General features: G+C 35.9%; 1 protein-coding gene across 4 annotated transcripts in view; it reads left to right on the plus strand.

The window, feature by feature from the left end:
* Nucleotides 1-23,664, plus strand: part of LOC136835960 (spondin-1-like) — a 940,271-nt gene that overhangs the window by 214,214 nt on the left and 702,393 nt on the right. For all 4 annotated transcript variants that reach the window (XM_067099863.1, XM_067099861.1, XM_067099862.1 and 1 more), the window contains exon 2: nt 1,641-1,842. In XM_067099863.1, coding sequence (XP_066955964.1) covers nt 1,650-1,842 — 193 coding nt within the window. In that variant the 5' untranslated portion in view covers nt 1,641-1,649. The remainder of the gene's footprint in view (nt 1-1,640; nt 1,843-23,664) is intronic.

Consider the following 23,664-nt stretch of genomic DNA (forward strand, 5'->3'; position numbering starts at 1 on the left):
CGGGAGGGAGGGCTAAAATGGTTATTTAAAACGTCCTTTACTTTATGTTGGAATAAAGACGGGGAAAACAATTTTGTTGGAAATATTTTTGTAAGAAGGAAATTTCGTTATGGAAGGGAGACCAATCGAAAGGAATTAAATGCACAGGAGCTATAAAAATTGAGGCCTAAACCTGTAAAAGTAGTTTCCTTTACATACTAACTTTGAAACCTTTAGAAGATCGGGGACACTTCAGTGTCTAGAAAGGGTAGTTTATTATTTTCTTTTTCTAGTGTAAAGTTGATATTGTTGTGCAAACTATTTGCATAGTCTAAAAAGGAGCCTGCGTGGTGTGGGTGTTTGAAAAGGACAAAGGTGTCGTCAACATAGCGTCAATAGTAAAGGGGTTTAAAATCAGAAAGACAGCTGTCTAGCAGCCGTCCTTCGAGATGCCACATAAAGATATCCGCCATATTGCAACTCAAAGAACTCCTCATACCAACACCATCCGTCCGTATACATACTTTATCATTAAAGACGAAAGCTGTGTCCTGCATAGCAAGTTCCAACAATTTTCTAAAATCCGAGGAATTAACATGATTGAAAGTGGAGTCAGGAGTGGGGAACAACAGAATGAACTGATCAGTAACTATTTGTATGGTTTCATTCACAGGGATGTTGGTGAATAGGGACGCAACGTCTAAACTAACCATGTACAAGTCAGAATCTTGCAGCATGATATTTTCTTTATATTTTAAGGAGTTAGACAAGTTATATGAGTTAGTTTGTGATTGTCGTAACATTGTCAATATCAGTCTGTTTTTTCAGTATCAACAAACAGTTGTTAACTTGGTACAATCACGTTTCCATCTTCAAGCACAGGTGCAATAAGGCAGAGTGTAGTCCAACATGAAGTCTAATACAACACTTTATGTACTGTATGAAAACACTGATATTTGATTGAACACCTTACTTGATTCAGCGGTTTGTCATTAAAATAATAATGACTTTTTGTGTATCTGCCAACTGAGACACGCAGACAGGTTGATTAAAAGTCATCAAATGTTACCCAAATATGTGAAAAATGGATAAACTTGGGAAAAAATATATTAAATTATTGTTAACCCTCCATTTCCCGATACAACTTTCGATAAATGAGAAAAATTATGTAAAAACTGAAGATAACCAATGTACCTTACATTTATTCTTTGTTATCGTAAAGGAAATATAGACCGGCAAACTTATGTACAAGAAAATAAGATAAAAGTAAAGCTGGGTGCATGGGCCGTCAAAAAAGCCTTATACACAGCCCCTCTTGAACCAAGTAGCATCTGGGTATATGTTGTTTGTGTTATATCTTTCAAACTGTAATCTGCTGTTGTTTGCTTTTTGTATGCACCAGTTTTATCTCTTTTGGATGTTTTAAAAAATATGTTTTTTTGTGTTATTGTAGACGATTTTGACAGTTTTGTAACACTTTTATAAATTTTGTAGTCGGGACAGTTGCGTATTTCAATAATATTGAAAACTGCTTTTCTTCTTTGAACATTTATCAGTTCGTGCAGTGTTATTTTTAAGATATTTAATACAACACGTGTATATTTACCTGTTTTCTTTTATTGTTTTAATTAATTTCTTGTTTTTTCTCTCTCTCCCTACAGGTGTGGGTGATGAGGAGTGGGTGGGTGGTGTGGGCAGTCTGGGCGATATGGTGTGGGTGTGTGGGGTTTGCCTGGGATCAGGTGGGCAATTGTAACCGGAACCCTCTAGGAATCGAAAGCCCAAGGATCCCCGGGGATAATGGATACAAGATAAAGATCAGCGGCAACCCGGAGAAGTACGTCCCAGGAGAAGTTTACACAGGTAAGCTGTCTGCTGTTGTCTGTGTCCTGTAAATACACCAAATGGCGTCACGCCCGGAGTTTTTTTACACTCTTGACTCGGTTCCTGAAGTCTTCCTTTTCATAATTTTTTGTAGCATTTTATTTTGTGTGTGTGTGTTTTTGTATTATTGTCTCCAGAGAGATTCATACACGTAAGTATTAAGCAATCTGTTGTCTGCTCTGTACGTATACCTTATGACGTCAGGTTTTGCAATGTGGTCCACTTTATTACGTCATTTTTTAAAGTTTTCCTTCATTAAATTTTCGTTGCTCTTTCAAGTTTTTCTGAATTTTTAAGGTTTTTGTTGCCTTTATTTTACGTTCTAGGTTGGCTTACACAGGTAAGCGGGTTGTTTCGTTTGTCCTAAAAACGCCAGGTTTGTGATTTGTTTGTATTGTGTCGTCACGTCCTGAAACCTTCAGTTTTTATTTTTATTTCATTTTTTTTACGTCCAAGGAGAGTTTTATTTAGATAAGCTGTTTGTTACCTGTTTCATACCCTCAATGGCGTGAGAGTACACCAATTTGTTCCATTTTGTAATGTCGGTTCTAGATGAATGAAGTGGAAGAAGCCATGAAACATTTCTCTTGCCAGAAGTAGATATAAAAAAAAGTAATAAAGCTATACATATTGGTTATTAGACTATTAGTAAACCTTCCTAGGTTTGATACGATATTTAGATTAAAACAGATAATTTGTACCCATCTGCTCCTGGCCAGCAAGGCAAGACCACAGAATATTCAGGCTTGTCACTGTGAACAGATATATTAACATAGGAAGCTCGTCATCAGTTCCCAAAAGAGCCAGGTAATAATAGATCATTTCGATGATTTTGTGCGTCTCTGGATAACCAAATATGTGGCAGAGAGATCAACGCTGGCGCAAGGTAGCTGAGACAAGGATTTATTTGATTTGGTAGATATATACAGTATTCAAATATTGTTTTTGACATTCCACAGCAACAGATAAAATTTTTTATATGTAAATTACACATTTACATGAAATAATTTACACTGTTTCATTCATAATTGTTATATTAAGGGTAATGCACATAATCAAATTTATAGTTTACACGGAAAACTTTCCAGAAAATGGCGTTGATTTATAAATGGCACTCAGGGGTCAAAATGTTGTTGACCCCTGTATAACAGACTAGCTTCTAACCCACTGATGCAGATAATTTCCAAATGTATAAGTCTTCCTTAATTTAGGTACAGAAGTGCCATTATTTTTTTTTAGGTCTTAGCGACGACTATGCTTTTGTGCTTTTTATTTTAACTTTTTATTTGTCCTCTATCTGGAGAGAGACCCCGTAATAATTCTTGACTCTTGCATTTAAATGAATTCTTTCGTGAATGAAACTGCTACTCAGTGGACCATCCAAAAGTAAGTTACCGAATTTGACCATTGAAAATATATTGCAGCTGTTCGAGCTTCCCGATAAAAAGGTGAAAGACCACTTTGTACCACTGACTTTTTAAAAAACATTTCTTTACTTTTAAAGGTAGCTTTTGCTAACATTTAGGTTTCAGTTCAGATGTCATTTACGGATATTCAGAAATACAAATGGAATCGACATGAAGTATGAAGTGATCCTTGGTTACCTGTACATGATATATTTTTCGTGGATTCCCTAAACCCAAAATATGAAATAAAGGTATGTGCTCGTTCAGCGTCCGTTTAATATTCTTTTAAATCAAGTATATTTTATGACACATAAATATCCCTCTTTACACGGCAGTTTCGACGTTGACTGAATATCTACAACCTTTCAAACCTTCCAAAGACATTCAGTGGCTCTGTATCAAGTGATGTTCTGTTCCTTTTCAATGCGTCGATCACATGTCTGCAGGGAAATCGAGTCATATTCCTCCGGATGTGCGAATTTCTTTGACCATTTATCAAGGTCGACATCTCCAATACCTGGACAGAAATTGCGACAGAGCTTGAACCGTCTCATACTCCAACTTTCGCCTGCGCTAATAAGTTAGCTGCAAATGCTTGCTTCTTTGTCAATATTGGCTGGGAATCCTCTTGTCCTGCAGTTCTCCTCTATTCAATTACACAGCGATGTTTAGAAAGCTGCTACGCGTGTCCTCGAGGACACAAAACTGTGTCACAGACAGCTTTTCCATATTACACAAGGGTACCTGGTTTCTGTAATGCCATGCCTTCAGAAATGGCGTTGCATTTGCAATGAACTTTTGATGGCATCCTTAACCAAAGCGAGATTGTGAATTACTTGCTGCAGGTAAATAAAATTGGCGATTAATATATTCCGAATATCATTTGTCCGTAGAGAGAAATAGGAAGGTCGATTTTTGTAGCTATAGTTAAAAGCTAAAAGATATCAGAATAGTTTTGAAGTCCATTGGGAAAAAAAAAACATTACCCAAGAGACACCGTGCATGCGTGGGTAACGGACAGAAGACACTTGCTAAATTTAACGACTTTAAGAAAATTTTTCCCCTGAGTCTTTCTGTTCATTCATTTATTTATTCTGTGTTGTTCAGTGATAATGAAACTATGTTTCTTCGATAAAAAAATTTCATTTGTTCATTCTACTTCATATTAGTTTCAGTGAGGTGGCAGCGTTTTTTTTATTTCTTCATAGTCGTCGTCATCCACCTTAAAGTCACTTTTTAATATCTTTTTACTAAAAGATGATATCACTATCTCAATTCTGTAAGCACTGTTTTCAGTTTATTGTTTTAACCTTTATAATGCTATAAAAATCTTATATAAAAGATTAAAATAACAAGTTCTTCAGAGATTAAATATTTCAAAATACTAAATCTGCTACCAAGAAAAATTGCGTTTAGAATTTTTTTTTTTTTACTTCAATTGTCGAACACCTATGATCGGCCGTATCTGTCCCTGTTTTGGATATTGTTCTTCGGTACAAGTATGCATTATTTTTGGGGTACCCCTTTTGACAGGCTCAGTCCAAGGAATATTTCCTTGTGAACGAACCCTCCCTCGACTGATCCATTTTTCTCCACACTGCAAAATGGTCTTTCTGTCACTTTTTCTAGAGGTACAATTTTTTTTTCTTGTAGCTTAAAAAGACGTTCTTTTGGAAAGTGACACCAGAATACCCCTGAGGCCCCCACTTCTCTTTTGTTGAAGTGTGAAAGTCAGCTGTTCCCAAACTGAACAAGTCGGTGACTGGGTGAAGAAAATCCACAGTTGTGCGTTTGTATGTGTAATATCTCTGTAAGAGAAGCTTTCGCCAACTTGGTCAGTTAGACACTTTTCCAGGTCTATTTTTCTCACTCCCGAGGAGTTCATCCTTATCCATGAGAGACTACTGCTTTCTTGAGGGTTTAGGTCTATAGTTTCTCTTCTCATTTTTTCTTCTCTCTTGCTTGGCTGATACTTTCCACACACTGCTTACATATCGTACTCATATACTCATATCATTGTGTATGTATAAACGCGCGCGCTCACACATTTACACACACATATATAAACATATATATATTATATATGTATGTATGTATGTATGTATGTATGTATGTATGTATGTATGTATGTATGTTTATGTATAAACTTATTTATCAGGAACGTTTGTATGATGCATGGCCATACGTTTACGAACAAAATGTGTTTAAACTCGTAATTTCTTAATTCATATTTTTCTTCTCATACTTTCACATCAATTTGTTTAGCCTCATAATGCTTCCATTTTTGTACATTTCATTAAACTCTAACTTGACGGATGATCTTACGTGAACTCGCCTTTACTTAAATCCATAGTTCTGGTCGTTAACATTTCCCAGTCCTTTATTAATCTGACGCAGACTTTAGACAAAGCAGGACGGACCGTTAGGGGGAAGAGGAGTAAGTCCAGAGGTAAGCTCCCTTGTGCTTTATTCATCCCACGTTGTATAATTCCTTCTGGAAACTCATCCGTGAATTCAAACACCCATCCAGGGCACCTGGACAGCAGCAGGTCACTGAAGCCAGTCGTCCCTGATATTGATTACCCTGGAAGATCGACAGACAGATTGCAACGCTGTTCTGAATTCTTTTTCGATCACTTTCAAAGTTTTTTTTCTCGCTACGTCTCCTCTGGATTGTGTGACGTTCCCTTATTGCAAGGGCGTCCTGGTGGGGGTGTGGCTTATGAAATCTTGCAAATTAAGTGCTGTAGATTATGAAGCCTGTGATCCTTGGGTCGTCTCGCCCACCTCTCGGCCTTAGCCTTTCTAGATCTTGACCTACCGCACAGTTTCCGAGGAGACCCTTAACCTCTGTCTGGAGAGAGGCTGTGCATATGTAAGGTTCAGTTAGGTTAGCTTAACTTCCATGAGAAGAAAAACACTTCTATTTTCGGGGCAACAGATAAAGAGTACTTTTTCAGACTTTTTGGACACGAAAATTGTGATAATGATTCGATAATGTTTTAGCCTAGCTTAGATAAAAATTTTGTAGGTATGTGCAGTCTGTAATGGTCTCTGAATCATGTAATAACTATTTCAAATTCTGAAGTCGGAATGAGCGCTTGGGAAAACTTTAAATACTTTGGGTGTGAACAGTTGTTTCGTTCCTACTGCACTCTTGTCATTGTTATTGCAGTTCGGAAGATCACGAGATATACATTAAATACTGCATTTTATAAACGTTCCTTTTATGGACACTGACTGAGTTTCTGATTTATATGAATACATACACGCGCACTCATTGTTAACGTGTTTTTGGGACTAAAGGAGCACATGATAACTTTTGTATAAAATGCTCTGGGATGTCTGTAGTCTGTGCGTTAGACGTTTCTAAGAAAATTAATAACTGTATATCACCTTTCAGAACACTGACTATCCATTTCAGGGACGGCGAGTCATCATTTTTCTCAAATATCTTTCAAACTAATTATTTGATCGAAATGGTACTTTGACGCACTGTGCAAGACATACTCAAGCTAATTTTTGGTAGTATAGTGAACTGTCAAATGGTGTTAGGTAAGGCGTTTACTCTTGACTTTTAAAGGCAAAGCCGCATGAGTTAGCAGGCCTAAACTACGCAATCGAACGTCCGCTATCCCCCATAGACAGGAAAGTGGGAATGGAGATGGGGAGGCCAGGAGAGTGGGTTGAGGGAGGGATGAGAAGGGGAAGGGGAGGGGAGGGACGGGATGGGGATAAAGGACGTTCGAATGCATAGTTTGGCGATGCTTGGCAACACCATGTAAGTCCAGAGTAAACACCTTAACTAAAACGATTTGACAATGCACTATATTACCAAAAATTAGCGGGAGGGGTCTTGTAAACTGTGTCGAAGTACCATTTCGATCAAATAATTAGTTTGAAAGATATTTGAGAAAAACGATACTTGCGGTCCCTGAAATGGATAGTAGTATTCTACTTATTACTTTCATGAGATATAAGTAAGATAATTGTTTTTCGATGCTGTCTTTAGCTTCGTGTCTCACTTTTGTTTTCTTCTGCTTCTTGTGTGAACAGGTTCTTTCTCTCTCTCTCTCTCTCTCTCTCTCTCTCTCTCTCTCTCTCTCTCTCTCTCTCTCTCCTCTCTCACGAAAACTAGTTGAAATATATTAAATGCCAAATGAGTTGTATTCATTTAAGAGCAGATGTACTTGCAGCGCATCATTCACACTCTTGCCCTGGCGAATAAGGTCAGCAAAAGGTCATGAAGATGCAACGATGTTCCTGAAGGTATGGCACTACAGAGACCAGGTAGGCTTGTGAAATATGGGAAAGCTGCCTGTGTCACAGCTTTGCTTCCTCGAGGACACGCGTAGCAGCTTTCTAAACATCGCTGTGTAATTGAATAGAGGAGAACTGCAGGACAAGAGGATTCCCAGCCAATATTGACAAGGAAGCAAGGATTTGCAGCTAACTTATTGACGCAGGTGAAAGTCGGAGTATGAGACGGTTCAAGCTCTGTCGCAATTTCTGTCCAGGTATTGGAGAGACGATGACCTAGATCTGGTTCAGGTATGAAACTCATAGGCGACGGAAATGAGACCATTGGCGAATGTCGACCTAGATTTGTGATTGAAGAATTTCGCAGCGCATTTTGTAGATGAAGACTTGATTTCCCATCAATTGTCAGACAGATGCACTGAAAAAGGGAGAAAATTCTTCACACGTTCTGGATACGAATGTCATTACACAAAGCCTAAGATCAAAATGGAAGCAATTCTGACGTCCTTAGTAGGTTTCGAAATCGCATCCAAATCTCGTTTAATATCCAAGTCGCGCTACCTCGAAAATAATACCGAAAAGGGGAATTATAATTGATAAGTGGTTCGTCATCTGGCGAGCTCGAACTGCCGAACAGCGAGAACCAGCGACATTCAGTGACGACCACCCGACTGTGACGAACCACCTAACGATTATAATTCCCCTTCGGTATTATTTCCGAGGTAGAACGACTTGGATACTAAACAACATTGGTAGCTTAATGCGTTTCTGTGTGTATGTATGTATATATATATATATATATATATATATATATATATATATATATATATATATATATATATATATATATATATATATATATATATATATATTATGGCATAAGTAACGCCCTTTGTTCCAAGTGGAACAAGATTAAAGACTTTTGATTATCCTTTATTTTTTCGAAATATGACTGTGTTGCCACAGGTTAATAGATAAATATAATGTATTAACAAAAAGTAGTATAATGCTTATTCGGTTTAATAATGCGCATAAGTAAAGCCCTTTTTAATTTTATATCTTATAATGTATATTTCTTTATTATTTTCTTTAATTAATTTTAGCAAAATCTTAATTTTTTCAGATATTTTATAAGTTAACCATGAGATTAACATAGGAACAGAGAGAGTAAAAGCAATTCAGTTGTACTATCAAAACAATAAAAATGGTGCTAAAACCACAAGATTGTTATCAGCTTGAATTTAACATCCCAAAGGGTGCAAGTCGAAATATCATTTGTATTGAACATTATTAAACCGAATAAGCATTATATTAATTTTGTTAATATATATTAATGTAGTAACCTGTGGCAATACATTCATGTTCGAAAAAATAAAGGATAATCAAAAAGGCTTTAATTTTGTTCCGCTTAAACAAAGGGTGTTACTTATGCCGCACCCTGTATATATATTATATAATACTGGTAGTCTTCATAGACACGAAGATATGTTATTTAGTATTCCACATAGGAAAATGAAAGATGTTTTGGTTAAAATATTCCCTATAGTTTCGTCCTCCAATGAACCTCCAAGAAGAGTTCCATTGGAGGACGAAACTGTTGGTCACATTCTAACAAGACATCTTTCATTTCCCATGTGAATAAAACTGATATATATATATATATATATATATATATATATATATATATATATATATATATATATATATATATACATACATACATACATACATATATATATATATATATATATATATATATATATATATATATGTACATATATATTACACATATATATACATACACATATATGTATTAAATATATACGTCTATAATATGTGTGTTTGTGTTTAAACGTAATAGTTACTAGTCATCACGAAACCTCTCGATGGGTGGGAGGGAAGAAAAGGGGTGGGGGGTGGTGGGGAGTCGTGATTCGGAGAAATCATCGTCTCTCGCGTTAAAGTTGACGCGAATATTTCCGAGATGAGGTTTTCAAAATGTTGCATATGCTTCTTGGTAGGTGGCTAGGCATATATCGCCAACGATTCTAGGAATCTTAACTTCTGTACTAGAATGTAAATATAATTATCTGAAGTTGGGGAAGGTACCGTCCTTGGTACAGGCGGAGTGTGTAGATGGACTTCGATAAATAGATTAGGGAATTTATTAGTAATATATGTATTGCGGTCGATCATACTGTTAGATTAGTAATCCAATTATGGTAATTAAAGCACTCGCTAATAATAGGAAAGGTTTAGCCCATATTAATGGGACAGTAATTCGTCAAGGGAATTGTAGTGATCTGTACTATTGGTGCTTCACTCTACCAATGAATTACCCAATAGTGTGTACGAAAAACGTCAATTTAAACAAATTTTGAGATACATCAAAATTTTTTTTACTCTAAATACAGTTTCGTACATACAGTTTCACCAATACACGTGTTAATCAGTGGGCACTGCACTGAATGATATACGAACCAAAGATTCTCGTAGTAATTTGTTACTTTAATAACCAAGTTGAAAATGAGATAAAATAGCTAGAAATATCAGAGTATACTGTGAGCCCCACTTCAATTACCTATTATGGATTATATTACCGTCGACAATATTATGGGCATTCTTACAGCAAAGTTCTCCGCCAAAAATTCATTCAATTAAAGGCCGTTCATTGTTAAAGTTCTATTCATTATATCTGGTTCTCAACCCCGGGGTCGCGACCCAAAGTTGGGTCGCCAAACCATTTCAATGGATCCCCAAGGGTTATAACTTTATGGGCTTATTTTTCCCCAATTCTCTTATAATTATTATTATTAGAGAAGGTAGGTATAACTTAGTTTAACCAGACCACTGAGCTGATTAACAGCTCTCCTAGGGCTGGCCCGAAGGATTAGATTTATTTTACGTGGCTAAGAACCAATTGGTTACCTAGCAACGGGTCCTACAGCTTATTGTGGAATCCGAACCACATTACAACGAGAAATGAAATTCTATCGCCAGAAATAAATTCCTCTAATTCTTCATTGTCCGGTCGGAGACTCGAACGTGGGCCAGCAAAGTGCTAGCCGAGAACTGTACCGACCTGCCCAACGAGGGACTATTGAAAATATTGTATTAATACATAATTCATTAATATCTAAGGCTTAGATATTAATGAAGTATGTATTCTTAATACAATATTCTTTCTAATAATTGCATTGATAAAAATCTCTGCATATAATTTTTGTTTCTGTAACACGTTTTCATAAGCATAATTATGCAAAAAGAAAATGTTTATGAGGGCATGGGTTGCCATGGTTAATTTGGACAAGATTTTGGGTCACTGCCGAAAAAGGTTAAGAACCACTGTATTATTTCAAGTGTAAACTCATTCCAGAGGTTTAGCTACTGGGATAATGCTTTGTTACCTAGTCCTAAGTAATTAATTCCGAGGGACGCATTCGCACTCCCAGAGAGATAAAACAAGGAGAACTAAAAACAATGATTAATTAGGTAACATGAATCATAGATGTATATGTATATATATACATATTTATATACGTATATTTGTGTAGATATATGTATATATATATGTGTAGATATATGTGTATGATGTATATATATATATATATAATATATATATATATATATATATATATATATATATATATATATATATATATATATAATTTTTGTGGATGTGTTCGTGTGGTGAAGTCGTTACCAAGTGATATATACCAGTAAGAGTCCCTAGATCGACGCTGCGTAAAGAAAAGCTCTTTCAGGCATGGTAAGCAAAAATCATTGCACCCCTTTTGACATAAGCAGTAAGTGATGTATTTGTATTAAGTCGACTGTGGTAGGTCACTACATGCATATATATATATATATATATATATATATATATATATATATATATATAAATTATATATATATTTGATATATATAAATTATATCTATATTTGATATATTGCGTTCTTGCTCTGCATACTCACATACATACATATACATACATTCATACCCATGTACATGTACATGTGTGTGTGTTGTGTGTATGCGTGTATTGATCTATATTTTTAGAGAGAGAGAGAGAGAGAGAGAGAGAGAGAGAGAGAGAGAGAGAGAGAGAGAGAATGGTTCATAAAAAAATCGGTAGACCACAGAATCGGTAATATCCTGGAGAGAAGTTGACTGATACTTCTGTAATATCCTCATAACAATTTTTATCCTATTCATTTTAGCAACCTTTAAAGGCAGATACTGGTCGTCAAAAGAAACAGTATGAAATTATGAGCCAAGAAGAAAATGTTTTGACGTACTAATTCAGTTAAAAAGTTTTCAAACTTTTAAGTAAATTTTAATTCCAAAAACTCTCTGGGTTCTTTCCTTCTCCTGCCCCAGAAAGTGTCTCGAGTTCCCTCTTCGCTCCTGATGGAAGACTGAATTATCTGGTAAGAGGGGAAAAATACTCGAATTATCCGGTAAGGAAAGAAATGAGACTTGAATTATCTTGAAAGAAGAAAAATAAAAGGACATGTCCGGTAAGAAGCAAGCCCACTTGAATTATTCGTTAAGAAAGAAAAATAGCTGTGTGTTGTAGCAAGGGTAAAAATTTACAATTAAATATCCTGGAAAAAGAAAGACTTGAATTATCTGGTAAGGATAAACTAAAATGACTGAATTACCTGGTAAAGAAAAGAGACTTGACTTACCCAGTAAACAAAAGATGAAACACTCCAAAGAAAATTCTGGGGCTCCGTTTAGCTAAAATGCTTTGAACAAAGTGATACTTTGCTCTCCATTAGTAGAAATTCACAAAAGTTTGAGAGGCTCTCTGCAGCGCAGCTCAAAGGTTTCTTTTACAGTCTACGTGTCGGATGCATATTTAGAAAATTGGCATCCTTTTGATGCCAGTAATAAGATGCAGTGACGTTTTGAATAAGTTTTTTTTTTTTTCCAGGGAGAACTCAATTAGCATACTTTTGGCGGAGGACCTTCCTGCTGGGAAGGTGTTTCTCGTAGGTTAAACGGCTGGGATTTTCGACTCTTAAGAGTCGCAGAGGTGGAGTTTATCTGATGAGGAAGTCTGAAAGAATCCCCGCTGGAGTCACTGGAAGAGGGGAGATCTATTCTTTTGCCACATTTTTGTTCTAATTGAAATAGGAATTTAGTTTTGCCACTTTGTGTCGTATCTGAACTTGAGAGAGAGAGAGTTAACCTCATTGTTTCCCCTCTGTTCTGTTACTTCCTTTGGTAGGAATAGCAAAACTGACTTAAAAAACGTTGGTGTAAAGTGTTTCCATTTAATATTTGAAAACCTACACGTGAAGAGTCAAAAGGCTTTGGGATTATTTTAATGGTAATTGACGTCTTTTGCAAATATTACGCAGTGGATTGCCGCAATCAGTTCATCTTTTCTTTTTATCAGTATTGTAAACCTTTCTGTATGAAGGCCATGTTGTGAACGATACCTCTCCTAATTTTGACAAGGCACAGCTTATCTCTTCCCCAAAATCGAAAACTCCTTGACTGGGAAATTATGCATTTTGTTAAAATGCAGGTTAGGTCATGGTCATAAACCGTTTGTTGCTCTTCCATGCTCAGATTCAGTGTGTGTGTGTGTGTGTGTGTGTGTGTGCTTTTGTATTTGTATCTTATTTTGTATGTGAATCGTATTTTAGACGTTCAAGAGGATAGTGGCCAACCGTGCTGCCTCATTCGACATTAAGTCTTCATTAATGCTGTACAGTAATCTTTTGAGGTCTTGAACAGTTCTGGTGTTCTTCCCGTTCCCAATTACTTCTGGGATTACCCAAATTTATGTAAGTTCAGTTTCTATAGATTGAAATAATTTCTTTATTTCTTGAAAGTAATGTCTTCTTTGTTACGTTTGGATTGCGAATGCTATGAAAATATTTTCATATAGCAGTCACGTATTCAATCTAGTTCAATTTTAAATTTTTCCTTTAAACTTTGTCTTGAGATTACTAGACTAACCTACTTGGGTTTTTCGTAGCAAAGTATTGCTTACTTTGTCCTCAGTTGGTTGACCAAGGATGGTAGCCGCTACTGTATACTGCTTAAATAAATCACATTTGCTATGGAGAGTTTATCGTACAACTTGCGCTAATGTTCTCATATTTTAAGAAGACATGAAAAAATTTCCTATCTGTGAGGAGCGTGGGTAGTCGAAGCCCCTCAAAATTAAACAAATATCGAATTGTTTTTCCAAATTCAAGTAAAACAAGCGAAACTGTTAATAATGTTATCGTTCTCGTGAATGTGAAAAATTAATATTCTACCTTTCGTGATGGTATGAAATCCCTTAGCATTATATAGTGTGGGCGCTTTCAGCTTCCAATAAATCGCAGAAGTACATCGGGGCGGTGGTAATATTCGTTGGAAATGGTATTGCATTGAGATATGGGGTGAAAATTAAAACTGCTATTACAGTCCTTGAAGCGTCTTTAAAATTAGATGTAAGTCCAAGAATTTGTTGTTCACCTATGTGTATGCATATATCGTATGGGTGTTGTAAGTGAAATTAAATTTCGTTGTTGATTACTCGAATAACGAATTTGAGAATCATCACTCTAACTGGAAAAATGTGACGGTGCATGACTGGGTATGTTGAGAGGTGGTGCAAAATTAGCGTTCATCTGAGGACGAATAAGCGATTATGAACCTCCTTGCTATTTTCTGGTGTTCTCGAAGAACATTTTCCTGTGTATATCTCGGTGCCTGGAGCCCTTGCATTTTCAGTCCCCTTAGGAGAAAGGTTCTTTAAGTGTAAAAACTGCAAAGGACTCCCTGCCCCCCCCCTTTTTTTTTATACCGTGGTGATCCTCTTAACTTTGAAATATTTATATTCCATCGTGTAAGCCCTGACTCGGCCATGAGCCCTCAGTGACGTGATTTTCCGTTTTAATTTTCGGTCCGGCGTCCGTGCCTCGAACGTTAATGTAATTTTGCAACTCGAATGGAGTTCCATGTTTGCCCGAGATACATAAATATAATTCTTAGTGGAAGTTCCCCAATACATTGGGCAAGTTTATGAACCATAAATAGCGCCTTGATACAAGTTCCCGCTCACATTTGTCGAGTTAGCGAGTTATAGATAGAATTCGTAAGTCTTGTTCCCCTTTTATGTCGCGCTGGAGAGTTTGTTTACCTGATTCGTACAAATTTCAGCCAGTCCACAGACAAAAACCTGAAGGGAGACTTAGAAACACATTCTGTGTGTGTGTGTGTATATATATATATATATATATATATATATATATATATATATATGTGTGTGTATATGTGTGTGTGTGTGTGTGTGTGTATGTGTTTTTTATAGTGTATGTATTTATACATTAAAATACACACACACACACATATATATATATATATATATATATATATATATAATATATATATATATTAGTGTATATATATATATATATTTATATATATATATATATATATATATATATTAGTATGCATGTATTTATATTTAATTCTACCTTAATAGCTTGCAGCAGAAACCTAAGAATTTTGTCATGGTGAGAGAGGGAAAATTAAAAGGCAGTGTTATAACATTGATATCTAGTTGAATTTACCGTTTTTTTTTTAAACCTGGCAAATACAGATTTTCTTTTCGTATAACGAGTTACTGCTGAAGACAAATGATTACAGAATCTCGAAGAAAGGTCAACGTCTTGTAACTTGTTCTGTATCAGTCTGCAGATGTTGGTAGACGTGACAAGTTCATTATTACCTCCGACCGGGAGATTAGCTTTTGGTTCAGTATATCTGTTTATTAATCCGTTTGACTCTTTTCTTGACCTTGCTTTTGGCTAATTGATTTTCAGTCCTTATTTGGAAATATTCTTAAATAGATGAGATTTTAGTATGTAAGAATTCCATATTTGTAAGATTAATCAGTTGAGGGAAAATTAAAGTTTAGTGATAAAGAGAAAACCTTACACAACAGATAGGGTTCGAAATAATCTCTTTTATTTTGCTCTCAAAAATCTGTATTTTTCCAGCCAAATTTCCGCTAATGTATATCTGTGATAAAATAATGTCATGCCATTTCTTATTAGCTGTGAAGATTCTAGAACTTACATTTGGAATCAACTTACTCCAGAAGAATCCTAACCATTTCCCATTAATGTTAAACTACCAAATGATAAAACTTCCTTTTGAAACAGGTCGTGTGATTTCCCAAGAACTCTTTAATTTCCCATGCTGCCTCTTCTGCTGTGCCCTGTGATTAGTGCACCATGCGATTGGGACAAATAGGGAATCGAGAGTATAACGTATTGGTATCACGAGAAAAAGGAAAAAAACGTTAAGAAGTTTTTGGCTGGAAAGGAGGCATGGTAATTTGACAAATGAATTCTAAATTTCTAAGAATAAAGACCTATTGGACGGGTAGCATGTTGACCTTTTCTGGCCTAGGCCCGAATAAAAAAAAAAATAAAAGCGGCAGGATGTTTCACGGTATCGTTTCCTGGCATTAATCAGTAAATTATCTCTTGTTAAACTGAAATTGGTGGCCGCCAGGTATTTGAATGTCGAGTCTTCGAACAGAATCATGTGACAACCATGTCTTGTTAAATAGGAAACGTGCATTTGTTGCAGTCCAAGACATTTATGTTTGTTTAAAATATCTTCAGGGGATCGTTGACAACTTATGTTTCATTCAGAATCCTTCAGGCGATCTGTGACAACTAACTGAAATTTTAAATAGCATAGTCGAGAAAAGCTGCCACTAACTGAGACTATGTCAGCTTAAACCGATTTAACTCGTTATTTTTTTCCAAGTTTAGTGTTATTTATACCCTTGTTTTCTCTCTTGCCGTAATTAGTAGCAGAGAAAATGGTGCAATAAGTGTTCTTGAATCCTTTAATAACCATCGTCATAGGCTATCTGCATATCATTTACAGAAGCCTTACTAATACTTAAAATAATATCCAGTAGTAGTATAAAAATTACAGTTTGGTCTTGAGAGCATACTCAAAGTACCAGTAGTAGTATTAAAAATTACTGTTTGGTCTTGAGAGCATACTCAGAGTATCAGTAACAAACCGAAGGATTTGTTAAAAGAAAGTGTGGATGTACGATACATGAAGAGCAAAAAAAAAAACTTTTGTAAACATTTCTATATCGTTCTGTGATCTCTAATTTTTAAAATATATTTCTTTATCCTCCTGTGATCTCTAATCAAAAACCAAACCCATTTATTTGACATAAGAAGCAGCAAGGTAACGGCCGAGGATTTGGAACTCTCTCTCTCTCTCTCTCTCTCTCTCTCTCTCTCTCTCTCTCTCTCTCTCTCTCTCTCTCTCTCTCTCAGCAAACGTCTCATATCGTAGTTATGACTATGCATCTGTGTATGTCGTCTTTGCATTGTCTCGGGCTTTGAAAGGACGTAGCCCTAAAAAGACCTACTCAACACATCCGTGTGAAAAGAGGACAAGGGAATTGTCCTCTGGGTGAATAGGCGCTCTTTCTCTCTCTCTCTCTCTCTCTCTCTCTCTCTCTCTCTCTCTCTCTCTCTCTCTCTCGCCTTATTTGTATTCCGTCCTTTATGCCTGCACCATCATTTTCGTCCTTTGTTCTTGTGTTTTAGTAAAGAACTCCGGGAGTAGGTAGGAGACAAGGTGGTCATCAAGTTCTTCTATACATGGCGGCACAGGCATACTTGCAACACGTTTTCCACTTCCCATGTCTGTCACAAACACACGCTCACACATGCTAGTTAAGTGCCAGCTGTGTTTTGCTCGGTTTCTTTCTCGTGCTTCTGTGGTTTTCTGCATTTTTACAGTCCTGAATATTTTTTTCTGTTTTGCTGTACTGTCATTTCCAAAGTAAAATATGATGCATGAAATTAGGGTTGGAACATTTTTACATGCTTTTAACTCCGTCTGTGTCTGTCTGTCTGTCTGTCTGTCTGTGTCAAAACTTGTAACTAAATTTTCGACCTGTTCCCTTCGTCCGATGGACTTGAAAATTTGCATGGATACTCAATCCCGGTGACAGTACAACCTTACATGATCAGTAGGTCAGCAGTGACCTCTAGTGACCCGACAGTGATCTTTCCGAGTATCTCAGGATTTTTATGGAACTCTTCGGATTTTCCACAACTTCTTTGACTCGGTAGAATAAGTAAACAACTCTACGGATTTTTCAAACCTTCTTTGGCTCGACAGGATATAAATCGGTTACAATTTGGTAAAACTAAAAAGTGTAAAATAAAAAATATTTTTTTTAAAACACGCTTCTATTCAAATGCACTAAAAAGTGAACAATAAATTTGTTAAGACACCGGATTTTCTTACAATAATCATGTTTACAAAAATAAAAGCGTGGGCGCTGTTGCTGCAAGAAATAAAAACGATATATTTCTTTTCGTGTAGCATTTCCTTCCATGTTTGGCGTCCACACTTTTATTTATGTAGACATAACTAATTATAAGAAAATCCTGGTGCTTCAAAAAATTCATTTTCCACTTTCTAGTGCATTTTAATAAAAGCGTGTTTTAAATAAAAAAAAAAAATTATAGTTTACCCCTAATGGCGACATTGGTCACGCTTCAAGAATTTCCATCAACAATTAAATTATCTTATTTTTTTCTAATGTATATTTATGTATGAATATGTATTTATATCTTCTTCTTTTAACGTGCTTTTTTCCCATTTTTGTATGGGGTATATAAGGTTAAAAATGTTAGAGTCCTCTTGGGCCTCTCAAGGCTGAACTCTGGTTTCTTCCTTTCTTAAGCCGACAGCCAGTGGGGGGGAAGTCCTGTTGTCTAAGACACATAGCCAGTGTGTCGATAGGCCCACTGTTTAACACCCCAGCCCGAGGACTGGTAGCTATTTTCTTACTAACTTTGGTGAGTTTTCAGACCGCTAGGTTGGCAGGCCATCGGGTTTATGCAATGGCGTCATCCCAAATACCAGTGAACAGTGAATATATATATATATATATATATATATATATATATATACACACATATAAAAGTATACGTATGTGTATACGTGTGACATAATTTTTCCTTCACCGAATTTTAGGCCTAAACGTAACATATTTTTCATGATAATTCCTATGAATTTGGATATTTGCTTTTGATTGTCGTTTGCTGATTTAGGTTTGTTCTTACTTGAAAACACAACGTTTTTCCTCCTTTAACTTAATTTCACTTTAGCTTGAAAAAGTGGGACCTTTCGTGATTTATAAATTAATGAAGAGTAACCACTTCTAGTGACAGGTATATAGTTTATTTTTAGACGGGATTAAAGAAATATCAAGAAAATAGTTATTAAGGTATTTGACTTATCAAGCCCTCGCTATAACGCTGCTATAAATAATAGCTTTCGTGACATTGTCCATCCATCTTTCGAAGGATTTTAAATATTTGAAATTACCACTTTTCTACATTTCTGCTCCTGCCAGTTTGATTATTCCGTACTTGCATATTACAGTCACCTACATAATCCAAGACACCATTCTGCTTTAGTTATCACTGGGTCGTATCTGGGTCGAGTTAGGTGGGCGGATCTGGTAAAATATTTGGAGGTTTGAAGGATAGCCCTCCTTCCATTTTAAAGTAGCCATTTAAAAAATCTTTTTTAGGTGGAAAAATGTACATGATTAGGTAGGAGGAATACAATGGCGTACTTGTGTACCTTCGAGCTTTAAACCTTGAAAATTATTACCAGTTAATTATTTATCATAACTGCATTTCACCTGTTTCAGTGAAAATTTCGATACAGTACTCAAAACCTAATGATTTTCCAACGGAATGATGATAATTGTGTCATGGTAAGACGATGATAGTACAAAATTTGTTTTAACTAGGCTCAGTGTCAACTGAACCGAGAATAACAATAATCCTCTTATCTCATCATTGTATTTTACCTTTCGGAACAATTGGCTCTGCAGACTTAAACCAAAGCATTCACCGTTAATGAATTTTCATTAGCGCTTTCAAACAATAATATATTTAATTACGTGTTTCAATTAATTTTCCCGTGAAAGCTTGCTTGCCTCCCTCCCATCCTCGATTGCTTTAGTCTGCTTGCATTTCCAGTACGGGATTAAATTCTCCTCAGTAGTTCACCTGTTGTTTGACTTTACCCACCATAGTTTCTAGTCAAAGTTTGGCTAAATCTTCGGTTATAGTTCGTGGTCAAAAGTCGGTCAAAAATTTTTGTGGCTCAGACGCAAAGAAGTATAATAAGAACAACTCAACAACAGACTAGTTTTACTATTTGTAATATTTCCTGGGAAAACTTCTAAATTTTTGGTTATTGTACATGGTCAAAAATCGGCCTAATTTGTATTGAGAAAAAAAAACAACAGCTCGTACATCAAATAAACATAAAATAAATCTGCGAAGCTTGAAGCCTTACAACACTCTGAGAGCTCTGGAATGCTGCCAGATATTACAAATGCGACAAAATGTATTGCCGGCTGCCAAGATTTAGCAGAAGTATTATTCGATTCTTGACAGCAAAGAGTCTCTTAGCGTTCTGGAATCAGGTGGGAACGACAAAAGGAACATTGGTGCTTATTTACATAAAATTTGCATTGATAAAACCGTTTGTCATCGGCACTCCTTCCTGCCGCAGTCCTTATTGACGGGATCGATATATTTTCGACGAAGATTTCCTTTATTTCGTGTATTTATGCACGTGGATGAACATGGATGAGGGAATTGGAGTGGATTGTGGGCGTGTATTTGTGTGTGGGAGAACTATATCCATCTACTTGCCTGTCTGTCAGTCTGTCTATCTGTTTATATATACTGTATATATATATGTGTGTGTATGCGTGTATGTGTGTGTCTATCAATCTGTATACACAAACACACACACATGCCGTGACCGTGTCTTGGTAATAGGACGAAAGTACTTAGCATCTCCAGTGTTTCAGTTTTCCTTCAGTTTTCCTTCGTGGCTGTACCTTTGTTCGCATAATCATCACGTTTTTAATTTTCCGTGATTTAAAATCAGATATATATATATATATATATATATATATATATATATATATATTATATATATATATATCATTTAACGCATTTAACTTTTCCTCGAGTGTTGCCTTCCTGTTTTAGCCTTCCTGTTTTAAACATTTTTTTTTCGTTTAGGGCGGATGAAGTGCGACCCACCGTAACTAACTACAAGACGGTGAACCATTGCTTTAGGAAAGCTGAGGCACTGGATGTTTCAGGGTTATTCCTTGTGTGTGCAACTGCACATTATAATTAGTGATAAGCCTTGCTTTTCTTTATGCAATACGTCTTGCGCTCATGCAGTTTTAGTATGGAGATTGTGATTAGTAGATACACCACAACTTTGGACATTTATGCCTGTTTGTTATCAACTCTATGATCTTCCGTTAATCCTTAAATTTAGGTTGGAAGCAGCGTTTTTCTTCTTTTTAAAACTTACTGCATTAGGCGAGATAGTTCGCCATTGAGTCTTTATAAGAGTCTCTTGAATGATCGGTTGTAAAGTATTCTTAACTTTGAATGACTTAATACCTCAATTACCATGATTTATTAAGACTAGTGGGGGACTAGTGTTCCTGTACAGTTCAATAAAATGGGAATACACAATATTGGAATTTCAGCTTGTGGATGTGTGTGTGTGTGTTGTTTGGGTATACAGCATGTGTCAAGCGGTTAATGTGAAGGGAACGTACAAAAAGTATACTCCTTTCCGAAAAGGTATTGAAGATGATTTAGCAGCAGAGACATAATAACAAGTTACTAAAGTCTTTTAACCGGTTGCATAGTTCTTTTCTTGGGTTTTATCTTTTCAAAAGCAATAAAATTAAATTCTTTCAAAACAGATATCTTCCTTGCTTCTCCTGATTCTTGTATTCATGACTTCAATCTTTCTCCCTTTGAGAGAAGTGTCTGTCGTTTCCTCCGAGGGTAAGCCCCACTTTTCTCTTTCCCATCCCTTTTTGTTTCCCTGGGTTTGAAACGAGTATTAGGTTGGTAGTTTTTATTACTATTAAATACCTCACCATATTAGGTATATATACATAGATAATATAAATTTCTGACTCACATCAGGATCGAACCCAGGCTCTTTCAATTGAAGGCAAGGGCGCGCTCACTGTGGGCCACAAGTCATAAACGGTTGGAACCTGAGGCCACTGCACCAGAAAATTACCTGGGCAAGCTAACTGCTTGCATACCAGCGTGTTTTCCTTCCCCCCGACTCAGCAACGACCCAATTGACAGAATTTCTTTTGAATTATTCCTTCTGAGCAATATGATAGAAATAATCAACGTACAGTCACGTGTGGAACAGAAATAAATTTCTGACTCACATCAGATCGAACCCAGGCCTTTCAGTTTGAAAGGCAGGTGCGCCCACTACGCCATACGTCAAACGAAGTTGGAACCCGAGGCCACTGTGCGAACTACCTGGGCAAGATAACTGCTTGCATACCAGCGTGTTTTCCCCAACTTCCCGACTCAGCAATGACCCAATTGACAGCATTTCCATTCGAATTATCCTTCTGAGTGAATATGATAAAATAATCAACACACAATCACGTGTGGAACAGAAATAAATTTCTGACTCCCATCAGGATCAAACCCAGGTCTTTCAATTGAAAGGCAAAGGCTTTGCCCACTAGGCCATACAAGTCATAAAAGAAGTTTGAACCTGAGGGACACTGCACCTAATTAAAAGACGTGGGTTTGATCCTGATGTGAGTCAGAAATTTGTTTCTGTTCCACACGTGATTGTATGTTGATTATTTATATATCTATATATATATATATATATATATATATATATATATATATATATATATATATATATATATATATATACACGTGTGTGTGTGTTTGTGTCTGTTTCTGTTTATAAAATGTTTGTTCAAATGTATTATGTTTGTAAATCAGTATGTCCCCCATCTCCTGACAAATGGCCGCCCCATGCCACTTGCAAATTGGTCCTCATTTGTAATTTTTCACCAGGAATTTGGTGACTTGCATTACGCTTTGCAAGGCTGTCGCTTTCCGGGCAAAATTTCGATTAAAAGATTTTCTGACCCAAAACTGGAACTGCGAAACGTGAAATCAATAGAACATTAACCACAGACTTCATAATATTGCTTAAAAATAGGTTTGCGCGCATGGACGCAGACACCCCCCCCCCATGAAAACCATATGCACCCGATCTTTTCATCCCGGTGTCATGATCGTATTTTGTAATTTTTCATTCTTTTTTTTCAATTGGGAACTTTTGCAATCACTGTCTCATGCAAAGGCGACCCCTGCATTTAAGGTGTGATTAGGCAATTTCAGTCAGAGTCGGGCCAAAAAATTCATTAATTTCCATTCATTTCATCAGTCATTTCAAATGGTCTCAATGATTAAGTATGAAATAGTTCCAAAGTAATTAAATTCCGTGTTCTTATATGATGTCCAGGAATCGGCTCTCGATGTCATTACAGTTACATTATTGAATTAAGTATTTCTGACATCAAAGGTGACTTTTTACGAGGAATCCAATATCTTTTTTATTAGACCAAATATCCCTTTAGTAAGAAAGCTTCCGGTCCCTTTATTGCCACCTCTCTGCTTGGGAAAAGCCATAAATTCTGCGTGTGTGTGTGTGTGTGTGTTTATTTATAAATATGACTGCAAAATGCCTAGACAAGGTTTCTTATCGAACGTTACTCAACTGCTATATAGCATCAGTGTATACACGTTGTTAACAGAGGCTGGTTTTTTTTCTTATTTTTATTTGTTGACTTTCAATTTGTTAGAATAATCTGTAGTATAGATTTCCATCGTCATTTCTACTTTCAAATGAACTACTCTTTATTATGTGAGATTTTACTGATAGGACTTTTTAAGACTATTATTGTTTATCAAACTGTTTGTAGATATATATATATATATATATATATATATATATATATATATATATATATATATATATATATATATATATATATATATGTATAAATTATATTTTCTGTTTTTTCTGTTTATTTCAAGTTCAAAGATTTAAAAGAGCCAGAAAATAAGTCTGACATTTTCCCTTTCGTGGACCATATTAATTTGAAAATCATCATCATCATCATCATCTTTGTAATGTTTTTAACCAGACAGTGCTATTGTTT

Source organism: Macrobrachium rosenbergii, chromosome 55 (genome assembly GCF_040412425.1).
Source record: "Macrobrachium rosenbergii isolate ZJJX-2024 chromosome 55, ASM4041242v1, whole genome shotgun sequence".
Classification (NCBI taxonomy): domain Eukaryota; kingdom Metazoa; phylum Arthropoda; class Malacostraca; order Decapoda; family Palaemonidae; genus Macrobrachium; species Macrobrachium rosenbergii.